Raw genomic sequence first — 14884 nt, 5'->3', positions numbered from 1 at the left:
ACTGACACTCAATGAGCCATGCTAAGTCGTGTTTTTTTCTTTATGAAGTAAGTAATTTGCCTGCTTTATTATTTGAACGAAGCAATAAACAAACATTTGTCTTGCGTTTGCTACGCGCCAAAGTAGCCAACATGAAGCCTTGCCAAGACAAGCCTGAGCCACGTCTAGACGCTGATCGCTTCTTTGTGACTTACCCACGCTATAAGCAAGCACCCTCAGTAATTTGCCTTTGAATTGTGCACACAATTGTGTCTGCGTTCATCAGCGATGCCGTATAGCGTGCTTCACGACGAACTGCTGCTGGGATCTCTGCACTGGGAAGAATTAGAAGATGTGCACTTGCTCCCAGTGGAACCACGGCGGGATCTTCGGAAGCATGGCCTGCTTAATTTGGATGCCATGGACAGCACGTTGTTCTACCGGTCGTTCAGGTTCGAGAAATCGGACCTGGACGATCTTCTGACCGGCCTCCTGATTCCAGAAGAGGTACAGAGCGCTCAACGGGTTCGAGTTCCTGGCCGCGAGGCGCTGTGCATGACTCTGCGGCGTCTCGCCTATCCGAACCGCTTGTGTGATCTGGAGGTGTTCTTCAGCCGCCACAGTTCGGTGATATCGAGTGTAGTGGGGAAAGTTTTGTCTCACATCGAGTACCACTTTGGGCACCTCCTTGCTGACCTCACAGTACACAGGTGGCTCAACCTACAAAACCTGGAGCTGTTTTCCCAGGTAAGAGCACGCTTTCAGCAGAAGTGTAAAATACACATCCATCCTGTTCCCCCACCCCCACTTTCCTTTGTGCGTACTTTTTCTTTTCATTTAAGGGAAACCACCTTTGCTCTTCCTTCGACATTCCCGCGGGGATAGCTGTGAGCGTGCAGAATACACATGAGCAGCAGGCTAGAGGGGCAAAGGCGACGCCAGGAAGCATGCCCTGTTTGGGGTCTCTTCAGTTAAAGGGGGAAAAAAAATATGAATGTTCAGTTAAGCCAGCGACGCATTTTTTTTTTTTACTCTCTGAAAACGGGTAACGAAACGACCTAATCAACAACATTGGAAAATGGAACGCGGTAGCTTCTCGAAGCAAGCAACTCGGGGACATATGGCTGAAGGCTTTAGGGTTTGACGAATTCGCTGTCGACGAGCAGAAGTATGCCTGCATACATCGCGAGTAGACGTCGTCGTGCCAATGCACAATGCGGCTTGTCCACATGCCATATAGAACTAGAAAAATTACAGCTTCATAAGGTATGCCATGTTCTTTCTCAGCAAAGGAACCTAATAGCTTATAGATGTAAAGGAAAGCCTTGTTCTAAATTTCGCTGTAGTAATCCCAAAGAACATTGCACTACAGCTTTTGCCTCCATACAGGATTTAACCAGCCGTATGAGACCGCTGCAGGTGAACAGTGTGCGTCTTATGCTTGTCCTGTCACCGTTGCTAACTTGTGTCGTACTATGGCGTGAACAGGCACACCACGTAATCAGTGTGGTCGTCACTTTCAAATATGTAGTAATAAAATGAGTGAACAGCCTCTTTGGTCATGGCAGTTTGCAAGGCGAAACTACAAATGTATGAATGCTTCAAAGCAAGTGAATGTGGGTGTCATCTGGAGGTGCTTTATGGAATTTCAGAATTCGACGCAACTCTCATTTCATCGGAAATGAGAGCTGCGAGAGTATTAATGTTAAGATGCGCACTGGGCAGTGCTAACTTAATGGACGGCAAGGAAATTGTATTTAAGAAAAGCCGAAATGTCCTGGCTGCCGAATTTTATGGACGAGGCCATTGGTCTAAACATTGTGCGCCGACACTTGAACACACCTTTGCCTAAATTCAGAGCTAGTGGTGGTAACGATCATTGTTTTCACAAAGGGTACTTAAATGCTAAACCTCACACATTATGTTCCATACTTTTCCATTACACAGCCTTTGCTCACAACCAGACCGTGACATCAAGGTGACACTAATGTGCAAGGTGCAGTCCAGCACATAAACAGTTGTGCCACGATGCAGTGCGCTGTGTGAGGTGGTGACAGTACACAACTTCCCACTGGATACAAATTGTGCAGGACAAACCTTAATAAAACATCTCACTGTGTATTCTTTCTACTGCGTAGAAAGAATTTTGCACCCAAGATAATGTTTAATATAATTTCAACACCGTCATACTTCACAAAACTGTGAACATAAAAATTTGCCACTAACTAATGGTCAGGCAGTGCCAGAATTAAAGGAAGCTTTGCTTCAACTGATTGCCATAGCATGTGGGATATGCATGCTTTTTCACCTATGGTGTGTGCTTGTAGGGGTTTGTGTTTAAGAGAGCGAGGGAGAACCTTGCTTTATTCTGTTGTAGTGGTGCTAAAGTTTTAAGTAATGTCAAAAGTGCAGGCAGTGAGGTATGCTTGTTGCATCTTGAGCAGCAGTGCTGGCTGAGCAATGAAGTCTAATTCATGCTGTAAGGCATATGTACACTCTTTAGGTGTGTGCACATGACAAGGAATGTAGTCACGAGCGCTCCCAGCTAATGTACCTTCATGTTGCGCTTGTGCATACCGGTCAAAGCATCATCCGGTGAGAAACCGGTACATTGCACTAGAAAAAAAAAGAATGAAAGGAAATGGTCTTGTTGCCATGATAACTGGTACACAGTCCGCTCTCTTATCATGCACAGGACCAACGTGGATATTTCTGCCTGGTCAGTGGCAGGGTGTTATTCATTACTTGTGGAAAACAAAATAGTGAGCCAAGAAGATATTCACGTGTTTAAATGCAACAAACTTTTACTTGTGAGTCAGCGCTCGTGTTTGTCTATTCTTCATCCGTGTTCTTTAGTGCACGCTGTGTAATAGTTATGAAGAAGTGTATCGTTTCATTACCTTCTAAAATAGTTCTTTTTGTACTTCGCGCGTAACCATGTGCAGATGACGAAGATTTGGCAAAAGAACAGTCAAGTAAATTTGTTGCACACAAGTGCATGCATGAAACGGCGCCACAACAGCGGACATTTCTACTATACAAGAATTGCCACCTCTGACATGACACACGTACGGTCAGAGATGCATCTTCTGGCACGATTTCGAAACAGGGACATAATTCGCTCTTCCTGCATGGCACGATGTCCACACCTAAAGAGTGTATCTTACGCTGTAGTCTAATCCTCTTATGATCTTTTTCTCAATACGTTAAGAGTTTCTTGCTATAGATAGCTGTTTACCGCTGTTTCTTTTTCTTTTTTTATCAGGCCGTTCACAGGAAAGGCGCTCCACTGAAGAACTGTTGGGGTTTCGTTGATGGCACAGCGCGACGAATTTGCAGGCCATCAGTTGGACAGCAGGATCACTTCTCTGGCCACAAACGGCATCACGTGCAAAAATATCAAGCCGTGATGTGCCCCAATGGCTTGGTATGCCAAATGGATGGACCATTTCATGGTCGGCGCCACGATGCTGGTGCGTGAGGTTGCCTCTAAATGCTTCTCTATTGCGCCATGGCGATTAGCTTCAATAACTCAAATACCTAATCTAGTATGGTAATATTCAATGTTATAATTGCTACCAAGCTGCCTATGCATGTCCTGCCCTGGCGTGTTCCATATTTTCAGAACCACTTTACACTTACAGGACGACTTCCACCAAATATCAAACTATACATGTTTGTGTTGTTTGATTTTCTTGCTTACTTAGGTATGTCTGACCGAGAATTAAAGAGGTCGTGAACCACCTCTCGCGCATTGTGAAAAAAACACATTCAGCGGATAGTATACACTCCTCTGAACACTTCAGCTAAATTTTTCAGTCATGGACGACGCATGAACTTCACAAGGTTGCAAGGTTACCTTTTTCACAAACAAATTGTTTTCGAACAAAGGCCTTCTGCTCACCCATTTCAAAGCTACCAGCACCTTGCATGCTTAATGGTGAAAATGTATACCCTAATAAGGTCCCTTAACTTTTCTTTAGCTCACGCACCGCTTCTGTTTGTGCAAAAAAAGTGCATTTGCATGAGTCTTTTTCTTCTACTCTCACAAGATCTGTAACTTTATTTCAGGAATCTTGAAGAAGACGGCCCTCTACCAGAACCTGGAGGAAGTTGCCCAAGGCCATGAATATGTTATCTATGGCGACCCAGCCTATCCACTCCGGCCCCTGCTCCTTAAGCCTTTTGGAGGCGCATCATTGCAGCCCTACGAGGCTCATTTCAACAAGCGCATGAGCACTGTGCGGCAGGCTGTGGAATGGGGGTTTGGCAAGGTGGCAGCGGACTTCGCATTCGTTGATTTCCACAAAAATCAAAAAATGACTCTGCAGAGGTTGGGGCGAATGTACAAAGTTGCAACATTGCTGTCCAACTGCCGTACTTGCATGTATGGCAGTCAAGTGTCTAGATACTTTGGCATTGCACCACCCTCTTTCAGAGAATATCTGGTACCTTCCGAATAAGTTGCCCGAGATAGTGTATTACAGATTCGATTGCGCAACATTTTGACGGCACACACAGAAGAGAAACACACTACAGAGCGCTACTTGCACCTGTCATTTTATTCCCTTGTCAATGGAATAAATGGGGCAAGATACTGGGGCAAGGTGGGGTAGCGACTAAAAACAAATAAACAAAAAAATTTACAAACATGGCCCTCTACCAATGCCAAGCCGGCTTTGTCATGTGATAATTTTTTCTGCAGTCAACGTCCCAATAAAGGAACCAGGATACAAAATTTCAGATTAGCGCGTGAGGAAATCTATTTCCTTTGCACTAAGGGAGGCTGATGGCATGCTCACGCACATACTTCCCAAACGCACAATCTCAGCAGCTTTGGTTATCTCTTGCGTCATTTGGCTGCCATCTTTGCTCACAATCTTGCATTTCTTAAAGAATGGCCGACATCCGCAGTCTCTACAATGTATCCCAAGGTGTCCGGCTACTGCTTTTGAAAAGTTATAATCATGCTCTTTTAATCTTTCATTCAAAACCAGTCGCCAGGCACCTTGGGATACATTGTAGAGATTGCAGATGTCGGCCATTCTTTAAGAAATGCAAGATTGTGAGCAAAGATGGCAGCCAAATGACGCAAGAGATAATCAAAGCCGCTGAGATTGCGCGTTTGGGAAGTATGTGCGTGAGCATGCCATCAGCCTCCTCTAGTACAAAGGAAATAGATTTCCTGACTCACTAATCTGGAATTTTGTATCCTGGTTCCTTTATTGGGATGTTGACTGCAGAAAAAATTACCAGATGACAAAGCCGGCTTGGCATTGGTAGATGACCATGTTTGTAATTTTTTTTTTAGTCGCTACCCCCCATCCCCCTAGTATCTTTCTGCATTTATTCCATTGACAGGGGAATAAAACAATAGTTACAACTAGCGCTCTGTAGTGTGTGTCATCCTTTGCGCTGATGGTCCGTTTGCTTTATGCGGAGCGGTCCTGCAAAGTCTAGTCTAGTTCACACCTTGAGTCATAGAGAGCCAAGACAGGTTGTGAAGTCAAGGCTTTCTTAATTTGTTGAAAAGCCTGCTTTTGAGTGGCATCCCAAATGAAATGCGAGTTGGATTTATGCAAGCGCTCCATCAGCGGGTGTGTGGTGTCACAGAAGTTTGGAATGAACCAATGCGAAGTCGGTCCTCCTCTGGAAGTGCTTGAGCACTATCATTTCATGTCATTTTAGCGATAGCTTCCATGTCCACGGAGTTGTTGCGCCGTCTGTGATCGCTCCCAGGAAGCTTGTACTTTCCGGAGATGTGCTTAAAGGGACACTAAAGGTTACCAGAAAGTCAAGTTAAAGTGGTAGAGCAATGTTCTAGAATGTCTAAGGCATCACTATAATGGCGAACAGAGCTTTAGTAACCGAGAAATTGAGGTAAATGCATGACACGATTTGAGACTCCCAGCGACATTCCGGTACTAGCCCGATGACGAAAGCACTCCTCATAATTTGTGTTACTAATACTCAACTACTCGTGTTAAAAATATTTCATTCGATTATAAGACGGAAGAAAATGCTACTTGTCTACGTGTATTCGATTCTAAGAAAAAATAACATTTTGACGGCCTTCAGTAGTATGGGTGGTCGAAAGGTTTCGTTTTCGCTCGACTCTGTGCCGCGCACGCTTTGGAGTTTCAGTAGTTTTGTTATCGCGTCATGCTGTGCGGGTTCTGCTGGCTCGCGAAACTTTCATTTGGAACAAGCAGCGAGAATGCCACGTCCATGTGATGTCGTGGGAAGCCTTCGTTGCTTTCCCGCTCTGGAGAGCCGGTGTCGAGGCCGCCGTCGTAATACGCAACGACGCCGGCAGCGCGAGCCCTCAGCAGCAGGTCGCGCTCGTCTGTGCTCAAATCGAAGTTGAGCCCAGCATCGCGAGACAATCTGTCGTTGTCAGGGTCCATCGCGACGAGCGTCGAAGTTTGCATCATAGAATGAAGTACCAGCTTATGGTGGCGCATTTCTCCTTCCGCCAGCCACCGTACTCCCGCTTTCACTCTGCTGTCGGCTCTGTCATGGCTCTGTTTCTGGCCGCGCATTTGCGTTTTGCGCAGAAAAGCCGTAGCGCCGTCTGCGGACACGACGCCGTTCTACTTACCGACGGCGCAACGTCACTAAAAGACCATGATGTCAGTACTCCTCCATCGGAGGGTGGGCGATTTGAACTGCGCTAGAGGTACGCGGACGCTTCAGAACGTATTTTCTCTTAAAATAAGTCTCTCCTTGGAATGAAACAAGCGTTTCGAGGTTGCTGGGATAGTATTTCAACAGTCCACGTTGACTTAATAGTAACCTTTAGTGTCCCTTTAATTGCAGATGATGAAGCATGCGTGATGATCAGCATATAGTGGTGAAACGTCCCTTTTTGCAGCACTTTTGATGCTGGACTCTTATTTGGGGTGTGTTCCTTGTCTCCCGCACCAGTGACAGGAATGCTAGTCTGAGGTTGCTCAACTGTTTTGCGTTTCCTGTCGACACGTCGCGTTGGCCGAGTTGTATGCAGAGATCGATGGTTTCCAATGAGCCGGCAGCATGAATGTGCGGTTGCTGCTTAAGGACTTCCTCAAACTGCTTGCCACAAAGTACTGCATTCTTCAATGTGAGGTCTTGTTCAAGCTGTAGTTGTGTCACGTTCCGATAGCATTTTAACCAGCTTACTAAGGCAAGTGAGAGCTGTATCACAGTTATCTCTGAATAAATGCTTGCCCTCTTCCCACAGTAGCGCGACAATACATTTGCCATTAGATTTGCTGTTAGTCTCATCAAATCCCTTTAGAGACTTGTAAGTGATTGAGTCGCTTTGCTGAGCGCTACCCATTGCTTTGAGTCAGTCACCAAAAGAACTGCAAAATCTGTAACTTTTCGTGATCAGAAAGACTTGTCACTTACAGTGCACAGACCATCAAGTTTGTATTGCGTTCGATGACTGCTTTGCTTTGACTTGGTCCTTGGAGTGTCCATCCAAAGGTGGAATTTGCTGCGATTAATCCTCGGATATCTGTGCTCCATTCAAGTTCTCCAGTCAATACCTTCCAGAGATGTTCTGACCCGATGACGAAACAAAGTCCGGATTTGGCATTTGCTTCAAAGAAACGCTGCTTATCTGCAAGAAATTTGCCTTTAAGTCTTAGTTGTCCCGCAAAGTTGTTGTCGATGGATGGTGCAGAAACGTAGTGGCATATGGCACCATGATTGCTTGCACTGTGCAGACTTAGGCATTGTACTAGTTATGCAAAGCAACTTTCTCGATTCTACGCCTTTCAGTGCCTGATGGAGTGCTGAAACGCACGGACCTGTGTTGAAAGCGATTCTTGTCTCACCAACAACCTTCGGTCGTAACCTTTTTGCGAGACTAAGTGAGCTTTACATGACAAGATCTTGACTGGCGAACTCGTGACATACATCTGAAGCAACAATTGTCCTAAACTAGCTGTTCCTTTTTCTCAGCCAGAGAGAGCTTAGCATCACAGGTTCGTGTGGAATGGTTCTTTGATTAGCAGAAGAAATGCACTTCTCACCGAAGGCGCATTATGCAAAAGTGGTGCTGCGGTCTCGTGACTTTTCGATGTATGTACACCTTTCGAACGCATGCCACTTATGTGAAGCACTTCACCTGGCTTTCTAATTCTACCCTGGGAAAGTTGAGCAGCTCTTTCAACTTGGCTGCTACCATTTGTCATGAAACATTTCCCAGAGGGTTGGCAATGCTAATTCCCCTTAACGCCTCTCTGCACTTCTCTTGCACAAGATCAAGTACATGTTACATGACAAGGCGTTCCACATGACATCTGCCAGCATTTCCGAAAAACTAGGGCTGGTAGGTTCGATGCAGTAAGGCAATGAATATGCAGTTACGTGGTATACAACTTCTGGAGACCTTACATCGTGTTCCCGACATGACATGCGGAAAGTTTCTTGGGTTGACAAATGACACTGTTCAGTCTTCTTTTGTTCACCGAACCTTTACGTAAGAAACTCGACGGCATCCACATAACATTCTGTGGTCAGTAAACCAGCAATCGACGCTGCTGCCTTATCTACAAGGTAATTTCACAAGTAGTGGAACTTGGTCTTGTGCAATAGTGTCGCACTGCGTTGGACAGTTTTCTTCAGACTGTTCCCAAAGTTCTGCTAATTGAGGAATGTCCTCTAAAAATGGGAATGCTAAGCTTAAAAGCAGTCATAATCCTAAATGCGACAATGCCATGTAAGTTGCGGCCAGATAAGGCTGAGCAGAAACTGCACTGCGGGTCACATTCAAGTCGTTCCAAAGTGGCGGTCTGGCAGAGCAATTCAGCCAGCATACCATGACCTGATTGTCGTAATCTGCTGCAGTGCTGTATTCTGCCTCAAGCTCGTCAGGATTGTGCCCTTGAATACTGGCTTTAAGACTTGAATTTCAAGATTGCTGCAACTCAGGCAGTCAAGAATACGTGTGAGATTGGCAATGTCAGTGTTGCAGTTGTTGAGTAGCACTTGGATCCCCCTGCAGCTTCTTGCTGTTCTGGGCATGTCATGCTGCCCGCTTGTTCTTTAGATGGTCCATCAGTGAAACTCTTCAGCTGTGAGTACACAGGCATCCGGCTTCCTTGGTGATGCTTGGGAGCGTTCGTCGGTCTCTTGATCCTCTCACCCTCAGCATGAAGTGGTCGAGTATAAGGTCCCTTGAATCGTGTGAAGGAACATAGTGTTGTGCATGGGGTATTCGGCCTCGAAAATATAAGGAAACTGAGCTGACACAAGAAGTCAGACACCGAGCCATTTTCCTTTGCGTTTACAACGCCCTTTTTTTTACCCACATGTTTAGTTGGTGCACAATTATTCTTTTTCTACAAAAATAGAACAGTGATATTATTAGAGAGGTTTAGCTTGTCTGGTATTCGGGTAAGCACAGGTGGACGGAGTGTTGGCGAGGAGGCAGAAACGTGCGCGGCCTGCATGGTGTAGCCACCTGGTAGCGCAGAGCTCGAACAGATGAAAATGGCTAATATTGCAGCAACCAAGTGTATTTAACATTGTTGCGGGTGTAAATTTTTGGCAGCAACACGGTTATACCAGTGCCCAAAATTTACACCAGCAGCGAAGTGGAATACACTTGGTTAAGGCAATATTAGCTGTTCTGTCTGTTTGAGCTCTGCACCGTCCAGGCCGCTCACGTTTACGCCTCCGCCCTACTGCATTTACCCAAATACCGGACAAGCTAAACCTCTCTATTCTCACATTGTGCGAACTTTTTTTTTCGCGACTCAAATTTATGAAATTCCTAGCTTCCATATTGAATTTACCACAGCAGTAAATTGTGCGCACATAAACAAGGAATGTGTTTCGTTCCCCACTTTTGAATTAGTTGCAAATTTCAGTCACTACAGCATAATACAGTAAAAGCTCGTTAATTCGAACCGCAAGGGGAAGCCGCTTCAGTTCGAATTAACGAAAGTTCGAACTAACGAAAGTGAAGGAGAGCAACAGTACACTGCGATTTGGAAGCAGTAGGGCATGTCAGAAATTTGGCGTGTCAAAAAGTGATGGCGTGTGCCGGCACACGCCATCTTGAAGTCGAAGCTCTGGGTCCGACTGTGCCAAACTACCGATGTCCACCGAAACGAACGTTAGCCGAGGCTTAACACCATCACAATGAATCGCGATGGCCGATACCTCCAAAGCTGAAAACAGACGTGCACAACCGATGAAGACTGCCGAGACAAAGACGCTGAAAATGTGAAGGTGGCGAAGGCCCTGATTCGTTGGTTCTTGATTGCACGCGCAGCTGCGACGTACTTGATTCGCTGTGTTACGATGGCGCTTGCCGTGCCATCTCCGCACAACATTAGCAGCTGTGCAAGATTTGCAGAGCCTCCGCAATTCGCAACGGGCATGAAGTCTCGGAGGTTACGTAGAACGGAGAGGCGGCAGCCGCCGCTGCCTTCTGGCTGACCCCGCGTCGGTTAGATTTTTTTCCGATTTTGCCTTCTCTCGCCGTTCTCTCCGTTTCGGAGGCAATACAGCCTCGTGTGTAGGCAGTAGGCGCGTTTCTCTGGCCGTGTGCCAGGCGAGCGTAGTTCGAATTATCCGTGAGGGAACCTTCTCGCGTTCGAATTAACGGACTTTTTTATACATACACTTCTGTGGAGCTTGGCCGGACCAAATCGTACAGTTCGAATTATCCATAAACTCGAATTATTGAAGTTCGAATTAACGAGCTTTCACTGTATTCCTTTATTCTGACTGGGTATGATCACACAATAGTTTTCACAAATGAATGACTGCTGCAGTATATTTGTAAATTTGAAAACGTAACGTGCCTGCCATTGTTGCATTGCTCGCATGTTAAATGATGCGAATTTCTTTTATTGACCCTTTTCATGGCAGTCCCGTGGCCGCTGCCATGTTTTGATCACGTGGCGACGCATCTATTGCTTGCCTCAACTGCGTCCGTTGCCTCCACGTTTACAGTGGGTGTGTATGACGCTGGTGTGGCTTAGCAAACCTCTTTTTTGGAAGGTGTCATAGATGGTGACTGGGTGGATGACACGAAGCTTTCACTCCAGTTTCGGAGAACATGTAAAAATGCTTTGGAAGTTGATTATGTTATGTCCAAACAGCGTATATGGTGCTTGTGTTAAAAGCAAGGCTAAATACATATTCCAAGCTATCCAAACTTTCCGTTCATGAATTGAATCAGGATTACTGTTTTGCTCTTCGTTCTTTATATGGCAAATGTTTGAAGCAGCGACTTGTCACATTTCTGACTCAAATTTCTTTGGTGCGGTCACCATCTGATTATTTCTGCCTAAACACTTCTGGTTGTGCTCACTTCCGATAAATTTGTTCTTGCTGCGCGCGAGGCTTGAAACGTGGCTGTTTTGTACATTGTAATGTCTTGTAGCAAAGGTGTCTTATTGCTAGCAGCTCGCTTACTCTTGTGGATCGTCACAAAGCATTCTGCTTCGACCATTCGTGTGTTATAATTGCAGTCCCTTATTTACTGTGCGTGTATGGCATGCATATTCGAGTGTGCGCCCATTCACTTATTAACACGTTGGCAATAGAGGGTGTAAGATTGCGTGCCAGTTGGGGTAGATGTTTGTAGATACTGTGCAGGAACGTACTATGACATGAAGCGGCGCTACTCCCTTTGTCTGTGTTTAGCGAGCGATACTGACTCTTGCCGACATCCCAGGGCTGAAGCACTTTCTTTGAAGGTTAGCGATACAACGCTGGTGGATGAGCAAATTTCTGTATCCCCAAAGAAAGCCGTACATCTTGAAGTGCCGGTAACATGTGCGGACAATTGCAACAACAGTCCACTAATTTCGCTGCACAGATTCATTCCATTCCTTAGTATGCCAGCCACCACTTTTACAGCCAACTACTGCACGTCTTCAATCCACATGATTGGAGCACAGTGCACTAGTGAAAACTCAGTTCTATTTCCAACAGCTGATTGTACAGAAGCAAGGTGGAAGCGGTAATGGTTTCATATTCGTGTGCTGTCTCTGAGGAGACGTGCGGTGCGCCATCTCATTTCTCTACAACAAACTGCTCCATGAAAAGTGTCAGTACGTTCGTTTACCATACATATTGTGACACGCTGACGAAGATGATGATGTCAGCTTGGTCGGAAGACGACGATGCTGTGGACATCGCGTGCTGTCTACCATCTTGTCAACCACTACGATTATTGTAAATATCCCGTAAATATATGTCTCACTGTTTTTAACCCCGTAATGTTTTTGGTGGAGGTTGCGGGATCATTATCAAGACGGATTTATGCAGCGGGCGCTCCTTGGCTGCATCTACAATGCCAGCACAAGGCGAGGATGCTTCGGGCCCGTTGGCACCCATGCCCACAGTCATTCTAGCACAACCCCGCGACCCAGGAACCTCTTCTGGCACCGACGACAGTGATGTTAAAGACTGGCTTCACCTAATGAGCGGGTGAGCTCCAGCAACCACTGGGATCAAACCATCATGCTCGCTAATTTGATATTTTACCTCACGGGCACGGCACGCGTCTGGTTTCAGACCCACAAGGAGGAACTTACCAGGTGGGACATTTGTAAACAGAAGCTGAAAGATTTGTTTGGCAAGCCTGCTGGAGGTCAGCGCGCCGCCCAAAAAGACCTCGCTTCGCGTGTCTAGACGTGCTGTGAATCCTACTTCACGTGCATCCAGGACGTGGTCGCTCTGTGCTGCAAAGTGGATCCGAAGATGTCCGAACCTCATAAAGTTGCACATGTCATTAAGGGCATAGCAGATGATGCCTTCCACCTCCTTGTTTTCAAGAATTCTTCCACTGTGCAAGCCGTTATTACCGAATGCCGGCGGTTTGAAGAAGCCAAGAGTCGCCATATTGCCCAGCCATTTCCCTGCCTTCCCAACGCGGCTGCTACGTCCACCTGCGAAGACCTCCGCAGTCCACCCACGTCTGATCGCGCTGATGACGTCCTACATGTCATCCGACGTGAAATAGAAGCCGCATCTCCTGTCACAACCCCAACCCATGGCCCCTAGAATTGCCAAGCGACCTTCTCACTGATACAGTCCATCGTGTGCCAGGAATTGGCAAACATTGGCTTGACCAACGTCTGCTCAGTTAATCGACCTGACTACACTCCGTCCAGCACTGTCGTACGCACCCGCAGCCTGAATGCCCGCCCCTATTTGTACGGCTGCCAATTCACAGTCATCACTGATAACAACACTCTGTGTTGGCTTTTGTCCCTGAAAGATCCTCCGGGCGCCTTGGCTGCTGGGCTCTGCGCCTTCAAGAATACTACTCAGTTGTATACAAGACCGGCCGGTTACATCAATATGCGGACTGCTTGTCGCGCCATCCTGTCGACCCTCCCGACGTTTCTGCAGCTGGCATACCTGTCACCGTTCTCTCTCTGGCTGCTTTTCGCGATATTGGAGCCGAACAACGTCGGGACGCCTCCTTACAAGACCTTATTCAACGGCTCACTTCAACGACGCCCGATCCTTCCTTTCGCATGTTTGAACTCCAAGACGGTATATTGTACCACACTCTAACATGCGCCCGGACGGCCCTGCCCGACTCTTCGTTGTGCCCGAGCATCTGCGTCAGACTGTTCTCGCCCAGTTTCATGATGTCCTGACTGCCGGTCACCTGGGCGTGTCACGGACCTATGACCGCGTTCGTCGGTGCTTCTATTGGCCTGGTCTATACCATGACGTCTGCCATTATGTTGCTGCGTGTGACCTTTGTCAACGACGAAAAAAAGCCGACCACACTCTGCTGGTCGTCTTCAACCACTTGACGTACCATCAGAACCATTCTTCCGTGTAGGTGTTCATCTTGTAGGCCCTGTTCCTACGTCTGATTCGGGAAACAAGTAGATTGCTGTAGCAACAGACTACGCCACCCGATATGAAATCACATTGGCTCTTCCGACAAGCTGTGCAACCGATGTCACCGACTTCCTCCTAGAGAATGTTGTCCTTCACCACGGCGCCCCTCGACAGCTCCTCACTTACCGCGGCTGCTACTTTCTTTCTAAAGTTGTCAACGACATTCTGCACTTGTGCGCGACTAAACACAAACTTGCTACTGCTTACCATCCACAAACGAACGGTATAACCGAGCGCCTTAACCGCACCCTTACTGACATGTTGTCCATGTATGTATCCGCTGACCATCGCGACTGGGACGTTGCGCTGCCGTTCGTTACCTTCGCCTATAATTTGTCACGCCATGATACCGCCGGCTTCTGTCCATTCTTCCTCTTGTTTGGCCGCGACCCTACGCTATCTTTCGACACCATCCTGCCTGCTAGCCTGAATTCCACGTCCGAGTACGCCCGTGAAGCCATACTCAAAGCTCAAGAAGCACGCCATATTGCCCGACATCGACTTGTAGAGTCGCAGGACAATCAGCGGCTCTTATATGACGCCCGCCATCGTGACGTCCATTACACACCGGGCACCCTGGTTCTCCTTTGGTCGCCGTCGCGACGCATTGGCCTCTCTGAGAAGTTACTTTCACGCTATTCTGGCTCTTACCGTGTCTTGCATGAAGTAACTGATGTCACGTACAAAATCACCCCTCTTGAGCCAACCGTGGCTCAGCATCGCTCCGACGTGCTCCACGTCACGCGTCTTAAGTTGTAAATAACGTCTGACTGCTTTTAACTCTGTAACAATATGTACAATTTTTTCTTTGTTGTTTGTGTATGATGTACTTCGGCATGTATAGCATGAGACCCTTTGCGTGTTATGTTTTTTAGTGTTACTCTGTTTACTGTGTGGCTTTTCTTTGGACGTTTGTTTTGTGCATTGCCTGTGTTTCTGGACCTGGTGAAGCTGCTAAAAAGCAGCTTTTGGTCCAGAAACCTTTGTCTCAAATGAAAATAAAGCTAAATTGAATTTATGTGAGTGAATG

General features: G+C 46.7%; 1 protein-coding gene across 1 annotated transcript; it reads left to right on the top strand.

Moving 5' to 3' along the window:
* The first annotated feature begins 154 nt into the window (after window positions 1–154).
* LOC139047014 (uncharacterized) lies at window positions 155–4442 on the top strand. The gene is made up of 3 exons (XM_070520950.1): window positions 155–726; window positions 3245–3452; window positions 4051–4442. Exons 1-3 carry the CDS (start codon window positions 268–270, stop codon window positions 4440–4442), a joined length of 1059 nt encoding a protein of 352 aa, XP_070377051.1. The 5' UTR covers window positions 155–267.
* Window positions 4443–14884: the final 10442 nt, after the last annotated feature.

This window comes from Dermacentor albipictus, chromosome 6, assembly GCF_038994185.2.
Source record: "Dermacentor albipictus isolate Rhodes 1998 colony chromosome 6, USDA_Dalb.pri_finalv2, whole genome shotgun sequence".
NCBI lineage: Eukaryota > Metazoa > Arthropoda > Arachnida > Ixodida > Ixodidae > Dermacentor > Dermacentor albipictus.
This window is presented reverse-complemented; position numbering and strand designations above follow the sequence as displayed.